The 23,397-nt window shown below is 33.9% G+C and overlaps 1 protein-coding gene across 3 annotated transcripts in view; it reads left to right on the plus strand.

Moving 5' to 3' along the window:
• LOC138305816 (uncharacterized) overlaps positions 1–23,397 on the plus strand; it is a 161,026-nt gene that overhangs the window by 7,679 nt on the left and 129,950 nt on the right. For all 3 annotated transcript variants that reach the window (XM_069246096.1, XM_069246089.1, XM_069246084.1), the window contains exons 7-19: positions 795–963; positions 1,219–1,296; positions 1,550–1,606; positions 2,033–2,092; positions 6,730–6,797; positions 7,274–7,391; positions 7,626–7,790; positions 10,836–10,936; positions 16,738–16,778; positions 20,819–20,901; positions 21,419–21,517; positions 21,812–21,922; positions 22,432–22,525. In XM_069246096.1, coding sequence (XP_069102197.1) covers positions 795–963; positions 1,219–1,296; positions 1,550–1,606; positions 2,033–2,092; positions 6,730–6,797; positions 7,274–7,391; positions 7,626–7,790; positions 10,836–10,936; positions 16,738–16,778; positions 20,819–20,901; positions 21,419–21,517; positions 21,812–21,922; positions 22,432–22,525 — 1,244 coding nt within the window. The remainder of the gene's footprint in view (positions 1–794; positions 964–1,218; positions 1,297–1,549; positions 1,607–2,032; positions 2,093–6,729; positions 6,798–7,273; positions 7,392–7,625; positions 7,791–10,835; positions 10,937–16,737; positions 16,779–20,818; positions 20,902–21,418; positions 21,518–21,811; positions 21,923–22,431; positions 22,526–23,397) is intronic.

Below are 23,397 nucleotides of genomic sequence, written 5' to 3' on the forward strand. Positions count from 1 at the left end.
ATCTTGAAAACACATTTTGAACTTCTTCTCAAGTTCTTCCAGTGGGATTTGGCTGAAACTTGCATGAAATGATCCTGACATGGTCCCGACAAAGTGTTGTTATTTTTCGGGTCGATCTGAAATCCAAGATGGCAGCCACAGTCTCCATCTTGAAAACACATTTTGAACTTCTTCTCAAGTTCTACCGGTGCAATTTCGCTGAAACTTGCATGAAATGATCCTGACATGGTCCAGACAAAGTGTTGTTATTTTTCGGGTCAATCCGAAATCCAAGATGGCCGTCTCAGCCGCTACTTGAAAACACATTTTGAACTTATTCTCAAGTTCTACCGAAGGGATTTGGCTGAAACTTGCATGAAATGATCCTGACATGGTCCAGACAAAGTATTGTTACATCTCTGGTTGATCCCAAATCGAAGATGACTACCATGACACTATGTCTAATTAATTTCCTATATTTAAAGGCCCTTGGGCCTCTTGTTTGAAATAAAATTTGTTGAAAGAAATTGAAAATGATCCTGACATGATCCTGACAAAGTGACACCATATATAATTAATTTTACTATTGTCAAGGTAGTCAGATGACCGTTAAGGCCCTTTGGGCCTCTTGTTTTTTTTTTTTTTTTGCATTAATTACACACACACGCAAATGCACTCACACATACACTAATGCCAATATCTTTTATAAGGATAGCTTACATTAAAGATTACAGTTGCTTTAATATAATTTTTTCTTGTAATTACTTTATATTACTTCAGATTTCAAGTTTTGGTTTTATCAATTCATGTTTCAGCCTACAGGAAATGGTTGAATTGAAGGAGTCATTGCAGGTAGAAAATGAAGAATTGAGGAATGCCAACTCTCGCTTACTGGAATGCAGAAAAGACCTTGAGAATAAACTTAATCAGATTGAAAAGGAGAAATCATCATGTGATTTACAAATTGAAGATTTGGAGCTAAAGGTATTGAGGCTTTGTTTTATTATTTTATGAATTAGAACTCAAATAAGGAGAAATGGCTACATGATATCTTGTGTATTGCAAGTGTAAAGCATTAAACTTTCTGTTTTTTCCAGCATAAAAATCTGATGTTCAAACAAATGGAAAATGGTTTTTCAACTTGGCAAGTTTGATGACCAAATGCTTTCTGTACGGTCTTGACCTACAATATAGAAATCAAATGTAACTGCTTTTATTCTCGTACCAAATTTGTTTTAGCTCCAGACAGTCAGTGGACAGGTTGACTGTTTATCTGTTCAGAAGCATGATCTTTACATCCTAAGTGTTGAAAATAAGGTAATTCATATGGTCAAGTTTTCAGTCTCATAACTCCAATGTAGATTGAGAGCACAAGATTTAAATATGATGATCAACATATGAAGAATGGATTAATTCATGAATCAGATTTGCTGAATACCAGAAACTGAAAACAGATAATAAATAATATTTAAAATTAAAAGTTAATATTATTTGTCAATACTGCTGTGGATTGTTTTGAAGTGTTATAAAGTTTACACCTGTTTAATACTACATGTATTGTGTTAAACAGCACAGAATATCACAACTCCTAGAAATGAAGACAATGCAGGAAGTTCAGCTTAATGAGGTAATTAAGTCTCTGTCTATTTACTTTTACTAGCTCTCTTCATACATTTGGGTGAAAACGATGTGAATTGCACTCATAAAATAAGGACTTAACAGTCGATACCTGCCTGTAAGGGAGCTAACTCTGTAATATGCAAAGACGGAAAAACGTCTGCATGAGGTGGTGCATACACTGAACTACCAAGTATTCAGTTACATCTTCCTTGTTCAATTACAGCAGTGTTCAGAAATTTGTTCTTCAATAATGTTTTTGAACATCATTTCTGTTTTTGGTTACCTGTGTTATAACAGAGTTACTTTGAAGATTACCATGTTAACATTTCATTTTCTTCAATATACAAAATTATTAATAAAGTTGGAGCACTATACAATTTAAATATGAAGATAATTTTATGAAGGGAAAGTTATGTACTTCTCATTTTTTCAGAGATTTAATGAAGTAAAAGACATGAAGGATGAAATCAAGATTATGTCCAGAAATATGGAGGTAAGAAGATGTACAGATATTTTAAACTTAATTTCCCATGTCCTGCATAATACATGTATCAGTATGTATCTCTTCCGTAAAAAATTATTTGGATTCCTTTTTATGCTGATAAAATTTCTGGAAGTTTTACTTTTCTTGTAAATGAGAAACCCAGGAGCATCCACAGGGATTTAAACCATCCATGATCCCTTTCTCACTTCCTGATGGTTCTTCAGCTAAAATGAAACATTTTTTATTTTTTTTAGGTTCAAATCAAATTTTATTAAAAAAAAACCCAACATAATATTACATAACATATAGTGTCCTCACACAGGAGGAGATTCAATCAACACCCAATCATATTTACTTTTTTCACTCAAACTTATCTACTTAAAATACTAATTTAACCTTACTGTTTATATATATACATATTTATATATGATAAATTTAAAGAAAAATCCTTACGGACGAAATCTATAAGAAATAAAAACAATAACGACTGACTAGTGAGCGCCTTCGCCCCATTCAAGGGAGCTCTTCCCTATATATATATATATGATGTATACATAAAAAGAAAACACAACTATAAAACAGTTTTTCCTCCCTAGCGCTTTCTCGGCTCATGCCAGTCTTCAGGGGTTTGAATTCTTTTATTTGTAAAACATGACGTCATAGTAAGATTACGTCATGACATGGTACATAAAGATATTGTGAATGGTTCCGGAATGAACAAGCTGATTATTTAAGAAGGAATTTCATCAGATTTTTAGACGATTGTTTTATAATCTGGCAATCAGATAAAGATGTAACTACATTATTTCAAGAACTTAATAAGCTACATCCTGATATACAGTACACAATGGATTCTAGTACAGTAAAACTACCGTTTTTGGATATATCTGTACATATTAAAAATGGTGAAATCACTACTGACTTGTATTGTAAGCCGACGGATTCGCATAACTATCTTGATTTTTATTCAAATCATGCAAGGCATGTAAAGCTAAATATCCCCTTTAATTTAGTGTCCCGTCTAATCACAATCGTAAGTGATAAAACTATTTTAGCTAAACGCTTAGATAACTTAGTTTTTTATCTGCGCAAACAGCATTATCCACAAGAAGTTATAGATTATGGAGATGAAAGAGCAAAAAAAGAAGGACATATTAATTTAAGGAGACCGAATAAAGTGGAATCCAAAAGCAATATAATACCTTTTGTCAGTACTTTTAATCCAAACAACTACAATATTTTTCCAATTGTAAAAGGTTGTGAAGATTACATGAAAAATAGCGACAGAATGAAATTGATTTTATCTAACAAGAAAATAATAAATTGCAAGTGTCAACCTAAAAACCTTAAACGTATTTTATGTGCGTCAAAATTTGATTCGAAAATTCAAGATACTTCTATCACTAAATGTATGCAAAAGCGTTGCAAAACATGTGATATTATTATAGAGTGTAAAAATTATACATTCAAAAATGGTTTTAATTTCAAAATTAAAACTAATATGAATTGTACATCCAAAAATGTCATATACGCACTTATTTGTAGCAAATGCTCAGATTTTTATATTGATCAGACAGGAATGGAATTGAGAAAGAGAGTTACATTACACCGACAACAAACCAAAACAGACCATCTCAGATATTTAACAGTAAATGAACATTGTCATATGTGTGCTAATGATAACTTTTTTATTTTACCAATATATCAAATGTCTAATTCAGATCTTTTAGAGAAAATAAAGAAATGTATTTCATTCAACTTATGAAACCTGTGCTAAATTCAGAACGGGACAAAGGAACTTCATATTAGTTTTTTTATTTTGTCCTCATGTTTTTGTTAGTTTCTTCCAGAACCATTCACAATATCTTTATGTACCATGTCATGTCGTAATCTTACTATGACGTCATTGTACTATGACGTCATGTTTTACAAATTAAAGAATTCAAACCCCTGAAGACCGGCATGAGCCGAGAAAGCGCTAGGGAGGAAAAACTGTTTTATAGTTGTGTTTTCTTTTTATGTATATGGAAACCATCACATGGACATGGTTTTTTTTTAACTTATATGATGTATATATATATATATATCATTTTATATACTCCATATACACATCTATAGATATATAGTAGTATCTCTCAACTACAGGAGGATTCCGGACAAAATATATGGCTGATGAGATGTGCCTCACCTAACCTATTACTTTCGTCCTCCCATAGTGAGAGGAAGCTAAACTTGAAGAGAAAAAGATAATTAGGGCCCCGCATCGAGATGCGGGTGCCCTATAGTAATCAGGTTGTCCGTCCGTCCGTCTGTCCGTCCGTCCGTCCGTCTGTCCGTTTTTTTTCTTTTGCACATTAATGATGGAAGGGAGTGGAGTATTTTCCCCATATTTTACATGATGATTCCCCATCCATCCTAGATCTGCTTGGTAATTTTTCAGGCTGAAATTAAATTAAAAAATCGGCCATCTTGGATTTTAACATTTAAAAAAAATCACAATGTTGTTGCTCTTAACTGATAAACATTTTGTTATAACATTATGATGCAAAGTTGTTCAGAATTAAACAAGGAGTTGACTGTCCAAAGGTAAGGTCATGGGCCAAGGTTACTAAGTCAAAGGTCAAGGTCAAATTTATTTGAGTTAATTGTATGCTCTTAATGTAATGTTAGCTTGGAATCAGGATTCAAGTTAAATACTTGGAAGACTTTTTCCAAAGAATTATAATAATGTACCATCATCGGTTTCCCAATTAATGTTGACATTAATTATTTATTAGCAACATATAGCTAACACGGAAGAATTCGTTGTCAAAATACTACTTTTCCACTTAAGCACGTCAGACACATAGCGGGGCCCTTTCTGACGTGTCAGTGTTCTAGTTTCATTTTAAAAACAAATATATACTGAAAAAGGAAAAAAAAAAAAAAAAAAAAATGTTTTATTTTCTCTCTTATTCCAGACCTGTTCTCCCTTTCCTATTCCGTTAATTATTTATTTATGTGTGTTTCTGGCTTCTGGATTTTGGCCTAGTAAACTTCGGTAAATACCTTTGTTTTACATTTGTTTTGCTTTATCGGTATGCTTATGCTCTTTGATTATGACCAAGTAATAATTAAGTTCTTAAGTTTGATATTTATATATATAACATCATGATTTCCGCTTCTTTTATGTTAATAATCTAGATTTACTTATGTGCTCCTTTACTCCAACGATGTAAGGGGAGGTAAAATGAAACATTACTTAAGACACCTCTATGAAGGAATCGAAAATTACTTGTTCTAGGTCCAGTGTGTTTCTTTTTGCAAATTTTTTAAGCCATCAAATGGTGGATTATTCAAAATGCTTTTTGTCTTGTTCGTTTGTAAACAATTCTTGTTACCTCTGTTCCTCAGAAAGTACAGAAGTTTTCTTTCTGAAAATTTATATGAATGTTCCCCTTGGTCCCTAGGAGAGCATATTGCATTTTGGATTTTGACAATGAAGGCTTGTAACTTCTGTTTCTCACAAAGTTCTGAAGGGATTTTTATCATATTTCATTTGTATGTTAATAGATTCAACTTTATTATTGGCCCATAGAGCATTGCTCAATCTTATCAATGACATTAATGCCAACTATTTGACAAAGCTGATCATGACCAATGAAAACCTTATGTAGACTGATTGTATCTCAGAATGGAGAACAATGGTTTGTATCTCAGAATGGAGAACAATGGTTTGTATGTCTGAATGGAGAACAATGATTTGTATGTCTGAATGGAGAACAATGATTTGTATGTCTGAATGGAGAACAATGATTTGTATGTCTGAACGGAGAACAATGATTTGTATGTCTGAATGGAGAACAATGATTTGTATGTCTGAATGGAGAACAATGATTTATATGTCTGAATGGAGAACAATGATTTGTATGTCTGAATGGAGAACAATGATTTGTATGTCTGAATGGGGAACAATGATTTGTATGTCTGAATGGAGAACAATGATTTGTATGTCTGAATGGAGAACAATGATTTGTATGTCTGAATGGAGAACAATGATTTATATGTCTGAATGGAGAACAATGATTTGTATGTCTGAATGGAGAACAATGATTTGTATGTCTGAATGGAGAACAATGATTTGTATGTCTGAATGGAGAACGATAATTTGTATGTCTGAATGGAGAACAATGATTTATATGTCTGAATGGAGAACGATAATTTGTATGTCTGAATGGAGAACAATGATTTGTATGTCTGAATGGAGAACGATGATTTGTATGTCTGAATGGAGAACAATGATTTGTATGTCTGAATGGAGAACAATGATTTGTATGTCTGAATGGAGAACAATGATTTGTATGTCTGAATGGAGAACGATGATTTGTATGTCTGAATGGAGAACAATGATTTGTATGACTGAATTTAGATCAATGATTTAGGGGGACAGTGAACAAGATGGTATTGATTTCCAAACCAAGATACTATAGATGTTAATTATGATTATTGGATTGATGCTTCTAGAGTTGTAATCATTCCTTAGTCCTGACCTTACATAAACAAAGAAAAATTGAATGAAGTGGGAATACTGAAGATGTAAGTATTTTTTGTGTTTTTGAAGTACATTTGTTTTTTTTTTTTTTTAAATCTGAATATTTCTGTTTTAGGAACTTCGGCAAGAAAACGATGCTCTTAAACGTCAGAATACAGAGGTAGAGCAAGAACTATTAATGTTGTAAGTCTTCAATGTCATACAAATAACTTCAAAATTTCACTCTCAATTGTCTTTTGTCTGTAGCAGTGCCTGGATGGTGTCAGTCTTAGTAATTATTCAAATTATTGCACCCTAATCTTCTTTCAAAGTTGTAATCTCCCTATGGGTTAAAATCTCAAAACACATTCTTTGAAGATTTCCAGAAATATGAGTCTCTGACATGCTGAGATAAACTAAGCCTATTCAAATGGTACAGGGAGAAAATTTCAAGGTCACGTGAGTCAAAGAGTCATAAACAAAGGAATAGCTTGTATTGGATTCAATAATGTTTGGAAGTCACAACTGTCAAATTTTCTATTAGAAGTTTTTTTTAAACTTGATTCAAATAAGAAAGTTTAGCTCTTACTATCATTAACTGTAGTAAATAAGGATCATGTGACATGTTTGATATTTTAAAACACATTTGTACATTTATTTGTGTTTTATCCTGTATTTAGTGCTAAGATGGAGACCTTCCCTGATATGTTACCAATATCAGAGGATGACAACAGCCCTACACTATACAGCACACCTTCAAAAGCTAGACAGTCCATCTGTATGGAGCTCAAGCAGATGGTAAGGACAGTCTTTAAGCAAGGCAGAAAACTATTCCAAAATCAGGACTAAAGATTGATTATATTACCATGGATTGTTTAAAGATCAATGATAATTAATTTAACATCTTTATCTCAAAGTCAGCAATCATTAATGATTCAGTTACCTGAGTAGTGACTTTAAAAGGTTAGTAAAACAATTCTATGAGGCATTGATCTATTTACTTTTTCAATGTATCAATGATATCTTTTATAGAGAGAGAATGGAAATCTGTTGCCGATGCCTCTGTGTGCCAAGGAATTCCTCGAGGAGGTGTATTCTGACATTACACCATTTATAGATGATGTAGAAGAGGATGAAAGACTGAGTGAAGACATGTCTACTTCTGAAAATAATTCTAGTGCAGGGATTTCAAACTTTGTGAGTTTTACAAAGGTTTTTTTGACTGTGTTAATTACCATAACTAGATTTTCAGAAGACTGACGAGAGTGTTGTTGATGTAACTCCATCTGATGTATAATGATATTTAACCCATTTCACATCTAAAATTCAATAAGATTGAAATTTCTGCCTGTACAGGGGATTGTATTTCTTTTAAAAAGGGTGTGTCAAAATAACCTGTTTCTTTTAAGTATTAATTGTACTGTTTTTCGATATTTATAAACACCAAGCATTTCTTGTTTTGACTTTCTAAACTTTCTAATTTGTCCTTAGCTGCGTTTACATACTTTTCGACTTTGAATATTGCTCATTGGAGGAAGGTTTTGATTCTATCAGCTGGTCGCAATATAAAAATATAGTGTTAATAGTATGTTACTCCTGTATAGTTAGTGCTTTGAAAGTCATTAAACAGCATGCAAACATGCTTAAAAGCATCAAGCACCATGGAATATTCTTGTATGGGTTTGTTCACATTAGGTGATCAGTAGAGGTTCTCTCCCTTCCACTGTAATCTGTACTACTAATCTACTTACATCAGTAAAGAAAGAAAAATATTGGATATAAAGTACCATTTGTTAATATTAAGGCCCCTTCAGGTTAAACCAGAAATGAACGTTTGTCCGTATGTCTGTTCTGCCTCACATGTGGAGTTAAGTTAATTTATAGTCAAAAGATCAACAACAAAAGATTAATCACTGTTGTTAAAAAATAAATAGATGTTGTTTCCATCAATTCTTGTTTTTTCAGATGATTATGAATTGGAAGGAAAAAAAGAGATTGGTGGATTATTGAAAAAACATAAAAAGCTTAGAAGTATCAATGTTGAGGTTCTATAAAAGTAATTGCTGTTGTATATCTTTCTTTGGCAGCACCATTGTGACTTCATTTCTTCATTTTTCCCCACCAAATTGCATCTGACACGAATTAAAATTTCAATATTGTCAGTTCACTGTTATTTTTTAAGAAATAATTCTTGGGTTGATTCATTTCTTTAGTCATTTTCAAATATCTTATGAACAAATTGATTTTCATATTATTAGGTCAAGAGCTCTGTTGCTTTTCTTAATACCATAGATTTAAATTAGCATTATATTAAAATTTCAAAATTATGGCAGATAATTTGCATGCAGATCAAATTTAAAAATATTCAAAATAAATTCAATAATTACTAAAAATACAGTGACAGTGGACAATTGCACCTTGTAATGATTGCATGTTACAAATTCTCAGGTTGCATTGTAATTATAGCAGTCTTGTGAGAGTTTGAGGGAAATATGCTTCAGTCTATGGCATGTCACAGCATTATCTGTTGCAGCTTTACTGCAGTGATTATACAACCTATCATCCTAAATGCATCTATTGATCGGGCAAAGTCTTGGGGCCACTCCCCTCAAGCATTAAACAAGTTTGCTAAAGGCAAGATATGTTCCACATTTGACATACCATACTATCAAAAATACAACTAATTATGTACATATCTTAAGTTGAAAATATAAGTTCATGCTGTAAGTTGAAAACATTGAATACAATTATGTTTCAACATTAAGCTGAATACAGAATATTGTAGTTTATTCAAATTGAATTGTTGTGTAGCTAGTAGATACGAGAAGTACTCTCTCTTGTGTTTTGAGAAAGATGTTAGTTTGTACTCAAAGGTTATAAAAAGTATTGTTTTCCATGAGGAGTAAAGTTTTGCATGCATTGGATCTGGATAGTGTTCTTCCATACAACTGCCAAGGGGTCTTCCTTAAGTTGGGTCTTCCTCATGTGTTGTCTGCCATGGGTAAACTCTTCCATCAAATGATTTATTCTCAAAAACTGAAAGGCGTAGGTTACTGATATTTGGCCTGTAGCAAGCTGAGATGAAGGACTACCAAGTTTGTTCAAATGAATTACAGGTACCTTAACATCCATTCAAGGTCACGGGGGTCAGATATGCTAAAAATATTTAAACAACTTCTAGTCAATAACTACCTGCATAAGTGGACTAGAGACCTGATATTGAGCCGAAGGTCAGATAGGTCATATAGGTAAAATAGATGAAATAACTTCTCATTAAATTAAAGGCTTAAAGATACTGGGCTTGTAGCATACTGGATAGAGCACTTTCTCTTGAATTACCTAGGTCTACTTGAAGAAAAGGTGTGCATTTTAGACCACTGGTCTTTTGTATCTTATCCAAAGATTTTTTCTACTGCTCTGTACTACTATGTTGTATTGTACCATCAATAGTCAGGTGACCAATAATGCCCATGGGCCTCTTGTTACAGGTCATATGAATAAAGGAAACACTGTTGTGGTCAATGTAAGATTTCAGACCCACAGTCTATGAGACAAGTGGACTCATGGAAAGGCCAATGGACTGTGCATACTTTTCTGTTTACTATCTACTACAGATATATAATTTCTCTCTGGGTTCATTTTCGTCCCCACCTTCGCAACAGCTCACAAACTGGCAGTCTGTTGATATCTGATCACAGAATATTACATTATATTCTGCCATAAATATAGCAGTCATGTATAGGAAAATGATACAAAAATATATATGAAGGAATTTATTATGTGTCTAAATTGTATTTTTCAAGGGCTGTTTACAGAGGTGAAATCAAGGGACCGCAATCAACTCTAGGAGAGGTTGACACACATATAACTTTGGTCAGGGGAGATAACTTCCATTTTAGATGTAGCATTTCAAGATAGAAGATATTACTTTTGTATTACCAAAGACATAATGTATCCACTAGCAACTTTGATATTTTATGAAATGTTTTCAATAAATCAGAAATGTTACATTGAAGTAAAATATACACCTGAGATTTGAATTTGGGGCCACTTTCCTGAAACACATTAACTTAAAAATACAATAGAGGCCATCTGTAAATAATAGTACATTAGGTAAGTAAAATCAACTCAACAAATCATCAAACAAATCAACCCAATTTCTTCCAACACTGTTATAAATCTTTATAAAAGCTGTACAATATCACTTTTACTTTATTTCACTTTGTTTTAATTTGGTGACAGCTCCCCCAGAAGAACCAATATGTCAATCTGGCTGACCATAATGACAACACATCCAATTCCTGTATTGATGAACTCCTCCAGGAAATTGACCGCGTGAAAAGGTTTGGTGTTTAATTTACTGGCTTATTGTACTTGATCTAACTTGCCTGCTGCAGCAGGATATTACAACTCCTACCCGTGCTCCATACGGTCATCCTGTGATTAGCAGATCATACCTTAGAAAGAGCTAGATATGTTTTCATTTTTAGTGCACCTTATTAAGGGCAGGTGGACTGACTTCTCAGAGTATAATGAAGGTTAATTTGTCACTAATAACTTGGTCATCTATTACTGAATGGACTTGAACATCCTTGTTGGTTTTGGTATGAAGTATCGATTTATACAGGTGAAGTAAAACCAATTTTATCAAAGGAATCTTGAATCATATGACCTTTAAAGATTATTAGAGTGAATTATATGAACCCCTTCCTGTATCGGATTCAAAGAACTGAAATCAAATTTGTTGTGTAGTATAATACTAGTATAAAGCTATTCGTCCTTTTACTTTTCTTGGCCATGCAGTATATCAAGTATCTGTTTCGAATTCTAGCATTGTTAGTCTCAAAGAAACAACAGTACTATTCAAAACTGACATTCATCATAACATATATCTTAAGCTTGTTTATTATTAACTGCCAAAAAATTTATATCTCCTGCCATTATGTTTAAATCATTATGTTGGAGTTCAAACAATTGACCATCAATAACTGCCTTTCAAATTTTTCTCTTGATCAGTATTTTATTTAATACTTGATCACCTAAAGGAAAACCAAAACATAGCTTATACAAATCATATTTGGTTTAAGGAATACAACTGTTGATCAAATTGCTACTTTTCCTGTCCCTGAGGACAAAGAATGGAACCAGCAAACATTGGGTATGGTTTTCAGAATTGAATTCTATCCCTTCTCACTTTCGGAGTGCTTGTTACAGCCATTACAATGGTAACAAGGCAGTAAGCTATATTGTCTTTTTATTTTGTAACACATTTTACATCAAGTACAGACTTGAGTGTTATTATTGAATTTTTTCTGCTGGGAACAGCAATAACTCATGAGGAGACTCTAATAAACTGTGTACAAATATAAATGGAATCACCCCATTCCCCATTTTTCGAGTTTCTAGCTGCCAACAAGGCCTCATCTGGACTGTAAATGTGCGTAGGTTTACGACATATCCAAATTATTCCAAGCAGGAAGCACTGAGTCACATCAAACAGGGGTCCCTTATTTTGGAGCTGGTAAAACAATTGTATTGATTAATATGACTGTTAATACTGATGAAGCGTTGTGTTAGGGGTCAGATTGTCTTGGTGTGTGTAACGTAGCCTACTAAATAGTGATGTTATAAGAATAGTTCTCCCTCGGGGGTAGCCATGGATCTTTGTCTAGGCAATGTCATACAATGTGTTGAATGTGTAACCAAGATGCGACAAACATAACTATGGGAAGCTGTGCATCTAAACGTAGCTCCATTCTTGCCAAACATGGATTAAAGAGGTGGGTCATGTTTTTACTGTATTTCTGTACTCCTGTAGATTGTAGTGTTATTTTTAGAATTATGCATTGTGCCTTGACATGGCTACTGGTAGATACAGTAAAGGAGATCCATTGGTCTTTGTACAAATTGGTTTATCCTTTGGTAATCATCACAGATTTTTCATGTCAGTTACATTCATCAAAAATCAATATCAACTTCTTATAAGGACAAGTGATATGTTGCTTCTCTGAACTTTTTCTCCAAGTATATCTTTCTTGATTTAATGATGAAGTTGATGAAAAACTTTTGAATAGTACCAGGTTTTTTCATATGTACATGTAAATCATAAAAAATGGTAGAATCAAGAGCTTTCAATCAGCCATCTTAGGAATATGTAAGTTTATCTTTCTGGACAAATTACTGAAAGCTTTCTCTCTAATTTGTCTGATTGTTTCAATACCCATTAGTAGAACAAAATGGCAAACACTGGTGAAACTGGAATTGGGACTGTTGAAGTAAAATATAGTTACAAAGAAACTCAGTGGGCACCAACAAAATCACTCAATGTAAGAGTTCTTAGTTATGCGTATATTTACATATTTTACAGGAACCTCTACTGGTGATGAAAAACAATGATTACATCGATTCATTATAAGTGTGTTTGTTATAAACATGTTTTACTAAATTTGAAGTTTTTAGCCCACCATCATCAGATGGTGGGCTATTCAAATCACCTTTCGTCCGTGGTCCGTGGTCCGTGGTCCGTCCGTCCGTCCGTCCGTCCATTAAAAATTCTTGTTACCGCTATTTCTTAGAAAGTGCTGAAAGGGATCTTTCTCAAATTTCATATATAGGTTCCCCTGGGACCCTAGTTGTGCATATTGTATTTTGGGACCGATCGGTGAACAAAATGGCCGACAGGCGGCCATCTTGGATTTTGATAGTTAAAGTTTGTTACCGCTATTTCTCAAAAAGTACAGAAGGGATCTTTTTCAAATTTCATATGTAGGTTCCCCTAGGACCCTAGTTGTGCATATTGCATTTTGGGACCGATCGGTCAGCAAGATGGCCGACAGGTGGCCATCTTGGATTTTGATAGTTAAAGTTTGTTACCACTATTTCTCAAAAAATGCTAAGGGGATCTTTCTCAAATTTCATATATAGGTTCCCTTAGGACACTAGTTGTGCATATTGTATTTTTGGACCGATCGGTATACAAGATGACCGACCGACGGCCATCTTGAATTTTGATAGTTAAAGTTTGTTATCGCTATTTCTCAGAAAGTACTGAAGGGATCTTTCTCAAATTCCATGCATAGTTTCCCCTTGTACCCTAGTTGTGCATAGTACCTTTAAGGACTGATCCATAATGCCTTTCGGGACTGATCGGTAAACAAGATGGCCAACCGGCAGCCATCTTAGATTTCATTGTTGTAGTTTGTTACCACTATTTCTTAGAAAGTACTATAGCGATCTGTCTCAAATTTTATATGTAGTGTGTTTGAAAAAGTTTGAAAAGCAGGGAAAAGATCCCTCTTTCCATTGTCAGACATAGATCATTCTTTGGTGGGCGCCAAGATCCCTCTGGGATCTCTTGTTAAAAGATACTTAGATATTTTTTGTATTTTCCTGAAAGTGATATGAATATGATTGATGGCAAGGTAACTAAATGGATAGAGCACCTGTCTAGGAATTAAGAGAATCTTTATAATAGATATGGTGTCATTAATCAGGCTAACTATATAATATAGGAGAGGGACTTCTGTGGAGCTAAATGGTCCATGCTGAAATGGTGTATAAAGTCTTTGTGAAGTAAAGTAGTGAAAAAAGGGGCATGTACTTATAGTGTACCTTAATTCAGGCTTATATAAATTCATTATTAGCTAATTGATACTAGATATATATTAGATTGGGACAGCTTCTTTGTTCAGAAACTCATGAAATTGAGCTAAGAAAGAAGGGAGTTTTCAATTATCATCAAATAATAATGTAACCATCAAATTATCATACGCTAGCTACTATTTATATATTCAAGATTTCTTAGAATAATAATCCTTTAATACTGCAAAATTGAAAGAATAAATGAAAATTGGAAATCAAAAGCCTTTGCCATCATTCAAGATAAATTGAACAAATTTTGCATTCAGTATAGACGTATGATATATGCATATTGGTGATAATTGCCTTTGATGGATCTCAACATGACATAGAGATGTCTCAATTTGACTGTATTGTACATACTCCTTTTGATGATCTGAATAGTGTTGATATTTAACGGCAGAAAACATGTTGAGGGGTGCCATTGAGCCTGTCGTTTCAACTAGTCCTAATTCCCACATAGAATTTGCATGGTTTCGAGGACTGTCATACTGCTATAGGGTAATTATTCTACACTATAGTTCTTGAGTCTCCACAGTGTGATTATCATTTAGACTGGCAGACCTCTTGTTCATTTCTGTTTTCTATTACACACGATTTGTGACATGTGTCTGAGACTTTCTTAGTTACAGACACTGGCAGATCCCATTTTAACTCAACAGCGTGAAAGAATATTGATTTCTCTTGCAGTGTTCAGTTTTCTGTGCTTCCTTTAATAGATTTCGTTTTTCATGATTCGTTTTTATGGATTTCTACATTACATTACTGACCAAGATTAATGGCCTGTAACTACACTTACCAAGCTGTGTGTGCCCTGAGATTTTTTTCGTTATTGAATTTTAGGTTAGTCCTGTGCTATTTCATAAATATTTCAAAGAAAAAGGAACGAATGAAAAAGTAAAGAATATATGTATCTTTTCTTCATAGAATTGAACAAACTCATTCCAAAGACTGGATATCATTGGTTTGTTCATTCAAGTTATGCCCAAATATATCCAGATGCCAATTCTGATTTTATTCCAAAGAGCTTAATTCTTGTTGCTTCAAGTACAACTATAGGTGTTTGTTGTGTTTACGATTATATTGCTTTGGTAAGGAGAGCTTAAGATTGACTGTCATAAGGATACGATTGATTTGGAATAAGAACTTGATTTTGATGGATTTTTTGTGCAGCAATATGACATTGAGTGGTGTGTAATATAATAAAAGTATTGATTGTGTGTGGTATATATGTGTGGTGTGGAGCTTCTATTGATTTTAGGATAGCTCTTTTTTGTGGTACTTCCCAATGTCTGATAAAATTGTTGTTCCCATGACAGTGTTTTTGTAGATTTATTGTGTATTTTATTGAAGTGTCTATCCTTGAACTTGGACAGAACTTTGACAAAAGTATTGATATTTAAGGTTAGTATTTTAGTGTTACCCAAGTCCATCCTATCCTACCCTGCCCTGATGTCCAGATTTCACATCGAGTCAGGAGTGTTACTGATATTTTGTATTTAGTAATCCTAATCTCATTTTTATTGTCTGACAGTCTGCATTGTCCATTTTGGATTTTGCATGTGCTATTTGTATAAAGAATTATAGATTGAAGGGTTTATTTAAGCCTTTTCAGAAATTTTGATAACACTATATATAATGTTATGATCTTGATTGTCTTCCATAGAGGAATTTTAAGCTTGCTTTAATCATTTTAAGTATTTTAAGATCATCACCATCATCATTTACTATCAAATAATAACTTAATCCTCGTGGGCAGAAGGTAGAATAATAGGTAATATCAAATTGGAAGCAAATATTATAAGGGAAGCTGAATTTTAAGCATTTTTTTTAGTTATCATAGAAATTAATGCAAACTTCTATTGAAAATATTGTCATATAAAGAAATGGAATTTCAGCTTTCCTTTTCATCTGTTAGTTTTAAAGATTGATCACATCTATGGGTGAATGAAGAACTCATTAAGTTCTGTCCTGTGTTTGACAGTTGGCTGTCATGAAGGCCTGCAATTTTAATACAAAACAACTTTGATTTATCTATTCTTCTGTCATTCTGGGCATTCACACAACTGGCAGTTGACATGCAATATGTTATGGACAGTAACAGCAACATAGTAATATATTGTGCTAGTTTGTAGACACTATACTTATGTATTCATTCTAATGATATGTGAATATAGATATGCTGAGCAACATTTTTTCTAACATTTTCAAATGAATAACCTAAACCTAATTCAATATTATGAAAGATCAACTGTGTAAACACTGAAAACAATTTACTTGTCAGCAGGCAAACATTGGAGGGGATTGATCCAAGCACCATAAGTTTTCAAATTTTCACAAAATCATTCACAAAGCTCAAGGACTGTCAGAAATTTGAATAAAATAAAAGCATGAAACAAACCAAAAGACCAAATTCATAATGATTCTTTTACTGATATTTCTAAAATTTGTACAAGTATCTTGAGTAAGAATGTGTAATATTGTTTTGTTGCTGGGTTTTTTTCAGGGAAAATCTCTACCTGGAAGAAAAATGCCAAAAGACTGAATGTAAGTTCAAGTAACTTCATTTATTTGACATTTGTCTCATAATCTTATTTGTTTGAAAAATGTTGTGATTAAAACAAAATGTAATTTATATGCATTAATTTGAAAGTAAAACCAATTGCCTTAGAACGAATGTACGTACCTGGCCTACTTTGATTTCTGACCTGGGTACAAAATGGTCCCTATATATGTTTGCTAGTGGAGCTCTGCTGTAGTGGATATGCAAGGTTTCCAATTACTTCATGCTTGTACAAGTTAAACATGTATGTGCATATCATTTTTGCGTTAAAACAGCATAACAATCATTAATAATATCTATTCTACTGCTCACAAGACATCAACACTACAGACTGTAAAATTGCTGTACATTTTAAATTGAAAGGACAACATATTAATATGTAACACAAATAATCTCTGTCTGTGACTTAAATCTTTTATATGTTGCCAAGCAGGTAAAACATGTAGAACTTGCTCAATATTTTGCATACAATATAGCCTTTTTCAAATAATTTTACTTTGCTCCACTAGCAGTAATGGGCACCAATTATAGCTCTTTGAAAGACAACAGTGTTATCTGTCTAGAAATCTTTTGAGCTAAATATTGCAGCTACAATATTGCCTATACTCAAAATTTGGTCCTCAAGAGTAATCAAGATACCTGTGGTGAATTTGATATCCAGATTAATCCAATATGTCTGTTGAATTTGGTACTTGGAATAATGCAATTACCTGTGTTGAATAACACTCTCAGTTATCCAAATGCCTGTGTTGAATTTAGTACTCTGAGTAATCCAAATACCTGTCTGTGTTGAATTTGGTGTTTAGAGTAATCCAAATACCTGTGTTGAATTTGGTACTCTTGAATAATCCAAATACCTAGCTGTGTTGAATTTGGTACTCTGAGTAATCTAAATGCCAATGTTGAATTTGGTACTCGGAGTAATCCAAATACCTGTGTTAAATTTGGTTCTCTGAATAATCTAAATACATGTGTTGAATTTCGTACTCAGTAATCTAAATGCCTGTGTTGAATTTGAACTCAGTGTAATCCAAATACCTGTGTTGAATTTGGTACTCGGAGTAATCTAAATGCTTGTGTTGAATTTGAACTCAGTGTAATCCAAATAACTGTGTTGAATTTGGTACTCGGAGTAGTCCAATTATATGTGTTGAATTTGGTACTCAGAGTAATCCAAATACCTGTGTTGAATTTGGTACTCAGAGTTATCATAATCCAAATACCTGTGTTGAATTTGGTATTCAGAGTAATACCTGTGTTGAATAACATATTCAGAGTAATCCAAATACCTGTGTCAAATTTGGTATTCAGAGTATTCCTCATCTGATCTGAACATTGCTGTATACTGTAGCTATATTTAGGGATTACAAATGTAAATATGATAGTACACTCCACCCCATGAGAAAAGGTAATGGAAAAACAATATGGTAATATTTTTTCATGTCATCCTATTATTTTTCTTTGAATCAATTGGGAGTTGTAGAGATGTTAGTTGAGTATCATGCTTTAATATTATATGAAATCACAATATTTGATATTGCTGTATCCAGTGAAACCAAACCCTGTGTTGCTTTATCAAATCAGCATTATTGATATTGCTATATCAAGTGAAACCAAGTCCCTGTGCTGAATTGTGAGTACATGTTATACAAGTGTCAGTGTGCTGATGAAGGTGGAATCAGTCTGATTATTGATGAGGATGAGAGAGCTGATCTAATGTTTATATGACATGAGGTGGTGTTAAGTTGTGGTGAGGAGGATGATGGATGAGTCGTGGTGTTGTACTGGTACAGGGCCATGGGATGAGGCCAAGGAAACATTTCAAGACTGGGGTGAGTAACATACAATGTATTGATTCTGTTTGTGTCTACAAACCAGTGGTCATATAGGACACTTTCTGTTTTCCTCCCAAGACTGTCTGGCTCATTCCTCGTACAGCGAGTAGACAAGGCTATCTTAGTGGTAGGTTGACTTCACTCTGATGATCTGAGGTTTTCTATCAAATCTCACTAATTATGTGTAAGACAAGATCATGCAGAAATGCTGATCGATTATTTATCATCCTGAGACTGGCTTAGAATTGATTGATTTCAGAATAGGATGATTATAAACAAAAGAGCTGGAATTCTTTGAAGCCTGGGTTTAGCCTTTCATTTGGTGAACTAAATTACCACACTAGCCCAGCTTTAAGTAAATTTTTACCGAAGTATATTATTATGCTTATATTATTTTTTAAAATATCATTATTTTAAAAAATTTTGAAAAAACGTTCAGATCAAATCCTTCGAACTTGAGGTTACTGCTGACCCTTTAGTGTCAACTGATCTTTTTAATATTTGCAACGATGTAAACAACTGTGACAGCTTACAATTAATCTGTATCATAAGCTTGATGAATTGTTTTCTGAATTGTTTTCTGAATTGTTAATTTTCCATTTCTAAAATATGTTGACATTGTTATGACTTATTCCCTTTATCATTATTGCCATGAGAGGTGTTGACTGCCAACAAAAAATAAAGTAATGCTTCTAGATGTATATAAACATCTTGTATAAGAAACTTGTATAGTTGACCTTGATCTCATTTAAAATGTTCTGTTTCTTCTTTCTGCCTGGCTTAAGTTGATATGTCTGTTATAACCTTGACATTGCATATTGTGATTTGGTTGAATGTAGATGTGTATGATGTGTTTACATATCTGGGCTCATGCTACCCATTCACATTTTCGTTATTAACTGATCTATCTAGCTAATTGCGAAAATAAGTTCATCCTAATTCGCAAAAAATGCAAAAGTTTTTCTTCACTCGCCCAATATCCAGTCACGCTGACACGAGCTCAAACATCGATCCTGTCCCTAATTGACTACTTTTTCCTTACATGCTTTTGCTGTATACCCTCTTTTTTCTGTCATGTTGCTTTCATAGCAAGTCTAAAACATTTGATAAGTTAATCAGTTATGGTACCATACATGTTTTATAAAATGTTGAAGGAATGTCAAGTAACACACGATGGAGTGTGCATCTTTTAGCGTTTCTAAGTGATTTAATATTTTTCATTAAGAAATGCTGCAAATGCACAATTTGATAAATGAAATTCTTATTTGCTAAAGAGAACAAACTCATTTGCGCAACTTTTGCTAAACAAACTAGAAAGCAAGTGCGAGCCCAGCATATGATATTGTGATTTAACAATACCTATTTTGTATGTGTGGTTGATGAAGCAGATGATGCCTACTCGTTAATTAAACTATGGTATAATGAGTGTGGTTGATGAAGCAGATGATGCCTACTTGTTAATTAGACTATGGTATGATGAGTGTTGTTGATGAAGCAGATGATGCCTACTCGTTAATTAAACTATGGTATGATGAGTATGGTTGATGAAGCAGATGATGCCTACTCGTTAATTAGACTATGGTATGATGAGTGTTGTTGATGAAGCAGATGATGCCTACTCGTTAATTAGACTATGGTATAATGAGTGTTGTTGATGAAGCAGATGATGCCTACTCGTTAATTAGACTATGGTATAATGAGTGTTGTTGATGAAGCAGATGATGCCTACTCGTTAATTAAACTATGGTATGATGAGTATGGTTGATGAAGCAGATGATGCCTACTCGTTAATTAAACTATGGTATGATGAGTGTTGTTGATGAAGCAGATGATGCCTACTCGTTAATTAAACTATGGTATGATGAGTATGGTTGATGAAGCAGATGATGCCTACTGGTTAATTAGACTATGGTATGATGAGTGTTGTTGATGAAGCAGATGATGCCTACTCGTTAATTAAACTATGGTATGATGAGTGTTGTTGATGAAGCAGATACCATAAGTATGATCATGATAGTTATTATTTGTTTAAGGCAGGGTCTAAGTTATTCCATTGACAACATCTTGATATGGTTTTGTTGAAGGCAAGTTCAAGGTTATGTCATTTATAGAATCCTGATATAAGTTTGTCTTATAGGCAAGGTTAAGGTTATTCCATAAATAGAATTCTCATGTTTTATGTGTTACAGGCAAGGTGAAGGATCTAGAAGATGCCCTGAGTCAGAGTCAAGAGGAACTTGATGTAAAGAACACACAGTGTGACCAGTTGGAGGTTAGTGAAGCTAACAAGTGACATATATACAGAAATTTTAATGATATAGGGTTGAGTCAGTCTGGAATTGAAGGAAATGAGTTATTTGTGGGGGGAAACTCCCCCCCCCCCCTCACACACACACACACCAAACTCCTTTAAATTAAAAAGGGTTAACAGGAAGAAGAAATAGATAAAAAGGAATTAATGCAAGTCTTCAAAAAATTAAATTAAAAAACAAATTGAATGAAATGTCCTTGGTCCTTGTACTTAAAAAATTGAAGTAGTTGCTATTTTGTTACCATGGTTTACTTGAAAAGCATCTTCTTCCAAAATTCATTTATCAATTGATGTCCATTAATGATAAAATGTTAGCCGTTATATTTTTCATGTCAACTAGCAATCTTTTTAAAATGCCTTTTTTATCATCTTCAAAAATACATTTTGCCTTTTCTGCTGAGGTATTTCATAAAAATTGTATCACAAATTGTTGCTGCTAGTCTAATAATGATAATGCCAACATGTTGTTCTGTTTCAGGAAAATTTATCCTCATGCAAACTGGAGTGTGAGTTGGATCTAAAGGAGATCTGGCGTCTGGTACATAAGGATGTGGAGAGGGAATGTACTGATGATCAGGTCTGTTTAGGACCAATGATACAAAATGCTCCATAGTTAAGCAGCCATTGGTGTTAAAACAGGATGTACTACTTTGTAACTTCATCCCTGTTTTCTTGTCGTGATTACTGCAATGTCCAATGGTGCTTTACAGGACCTTCTAGCTTTGTGTTAACATATGGTATTGAACAAAACTGTTATAATAACTTATACTTTAACAAAAACTTAAAAAAATCCACTGTACAGAATACTTTGTAAGATTGTAGAATTCATTGGTTTCTAGAAAGTTAATAAATCAGAATGATATTTCTTCAGAAAGATGCATCCTTACCTGAAATTTCCTCCAACATTCGAAGCCAGATTTCACATGAGATACAAAATCTGAAGATCCAGCTACAGAAGCGAGAGGCAGCTCTCGATATTTTGGTAAGATTTACTTGACTTAAAGTAAACAGGCATTCTTATATACATTGTATTGTTAGCATGATCACTAACAAAGATTTTGGTTTGAAAGACAGGCTGCCAATACTTAGTTGTATAGTTTCATGTCATGCATGGTATTTATTACGTCATCTGACCAAAATTGTCAGGATTACCTATTGCCATCATGCTCTGTCTGCCGATGACGGCCATACAATGTGTGCTGTACATTGTGCATAAAACTATTTCTTAGTCCTACTTCTCCCTAATCCAACCCTCAGGAACAGAGTGGAAGGGGTCCAATAATGCTTGCAAAAATCAAAGTCAAATGATGTGAAATATCATGGAGACAGTCATATTTTATATAGTAAATGATGCTGGTCCAATCCATGGGGGCAGAAGGGCAGGGAGCGTGCCAAATGGAAACTTTGCAGAATTTTTAGTTTACAATACACATGTATTGAAGTATGTATTCAGTAGCATCAAAATATTGTTCTGACATGTCGTGTTTACAGACGAGCCATAAATCAAAGCCTGACCACCTGTCACTAGAACACAGCGCTTGTAGCTGTTTTGGAACAGGAAGTAATGCCAGCTCGCCATTAGTTGGTGAGTACCAAGCTTGTCAGCTTGCTAATGTAAATTTAAATCTGCTTAATGATTATATTGACTATATATCACTCATTATATTCCTTTCCATATTGTCTCCCCTGCAGGTAGGGCATTAGAATTGTACCTTCTGCCCCTATTGCATGATCGTAAAAGGTGACTAAATTTAGGATCTTATCTTTTCTCTTCTTCCTAACTGACTTTATCATTCCTAATGCCTCCCTTGGCACCGCCTCACTTTTGGCCTTGAGTTGAGCGTTAGCCCCTGTGAGGAAGGCTCTGGGTTTTGTCCCCTGGCCGAGACACACCAAAGTCTATAAAAGTGGTAGTTTCTGCTCCGGCTTAGCCCTCAGCATACATGGAGTGGAACAACTGGTTTCGCCTATTGTCAGTATAATATGACCGTGTGGAGCGTGTTGCTTGGTGTCTTCGGCAGCATGCTTCAGTGATATAGAACTATAAAAAGGGCAACAGTTCCACTATACAACAAGACACAACACAAACATACCGCAGTCTCCCAAAACATGCACCTAGCACTTCACACATGCTACACACTGCATACATGGGAGGCCGTCTTTACATGACCCTGGCTGTTAATAGGACGTAAAAATAATCAAGCAAACAAACAGATTCCATATTGTCTCCCCACTGGTTGGTGAGTACCAAGCTTGTTAAAAGATGCTCCACCACTGACAGAACATAAACGATACTCATCATCAGCAGTGTAGCATCTCTAATGAGTATGTAAATTATCATCTGCTGAAAGATTATATTAAATATTTCACTCATTGTCTTCCTTCCATTATCTTATATTTCCATATTTTATTGAATAGACATACTTTCACTTATGGTAGCACTGTGATACATTATGT

This window comes from Argopecten irradians, chromosome 1 (genome assembly GCF_041381155.1).
Source record: "Argopecten irradians isolate NY chromosome 1, Ai_NY, whole genome shotgun sequence".
NCBI classification, from domain to species: domain Eukaryota; kingdom Metazoa; phylum Mollusca; class Bivalvia; order Pectinida; family Pectinidae; genus Argopecten; species Argopecten irradians.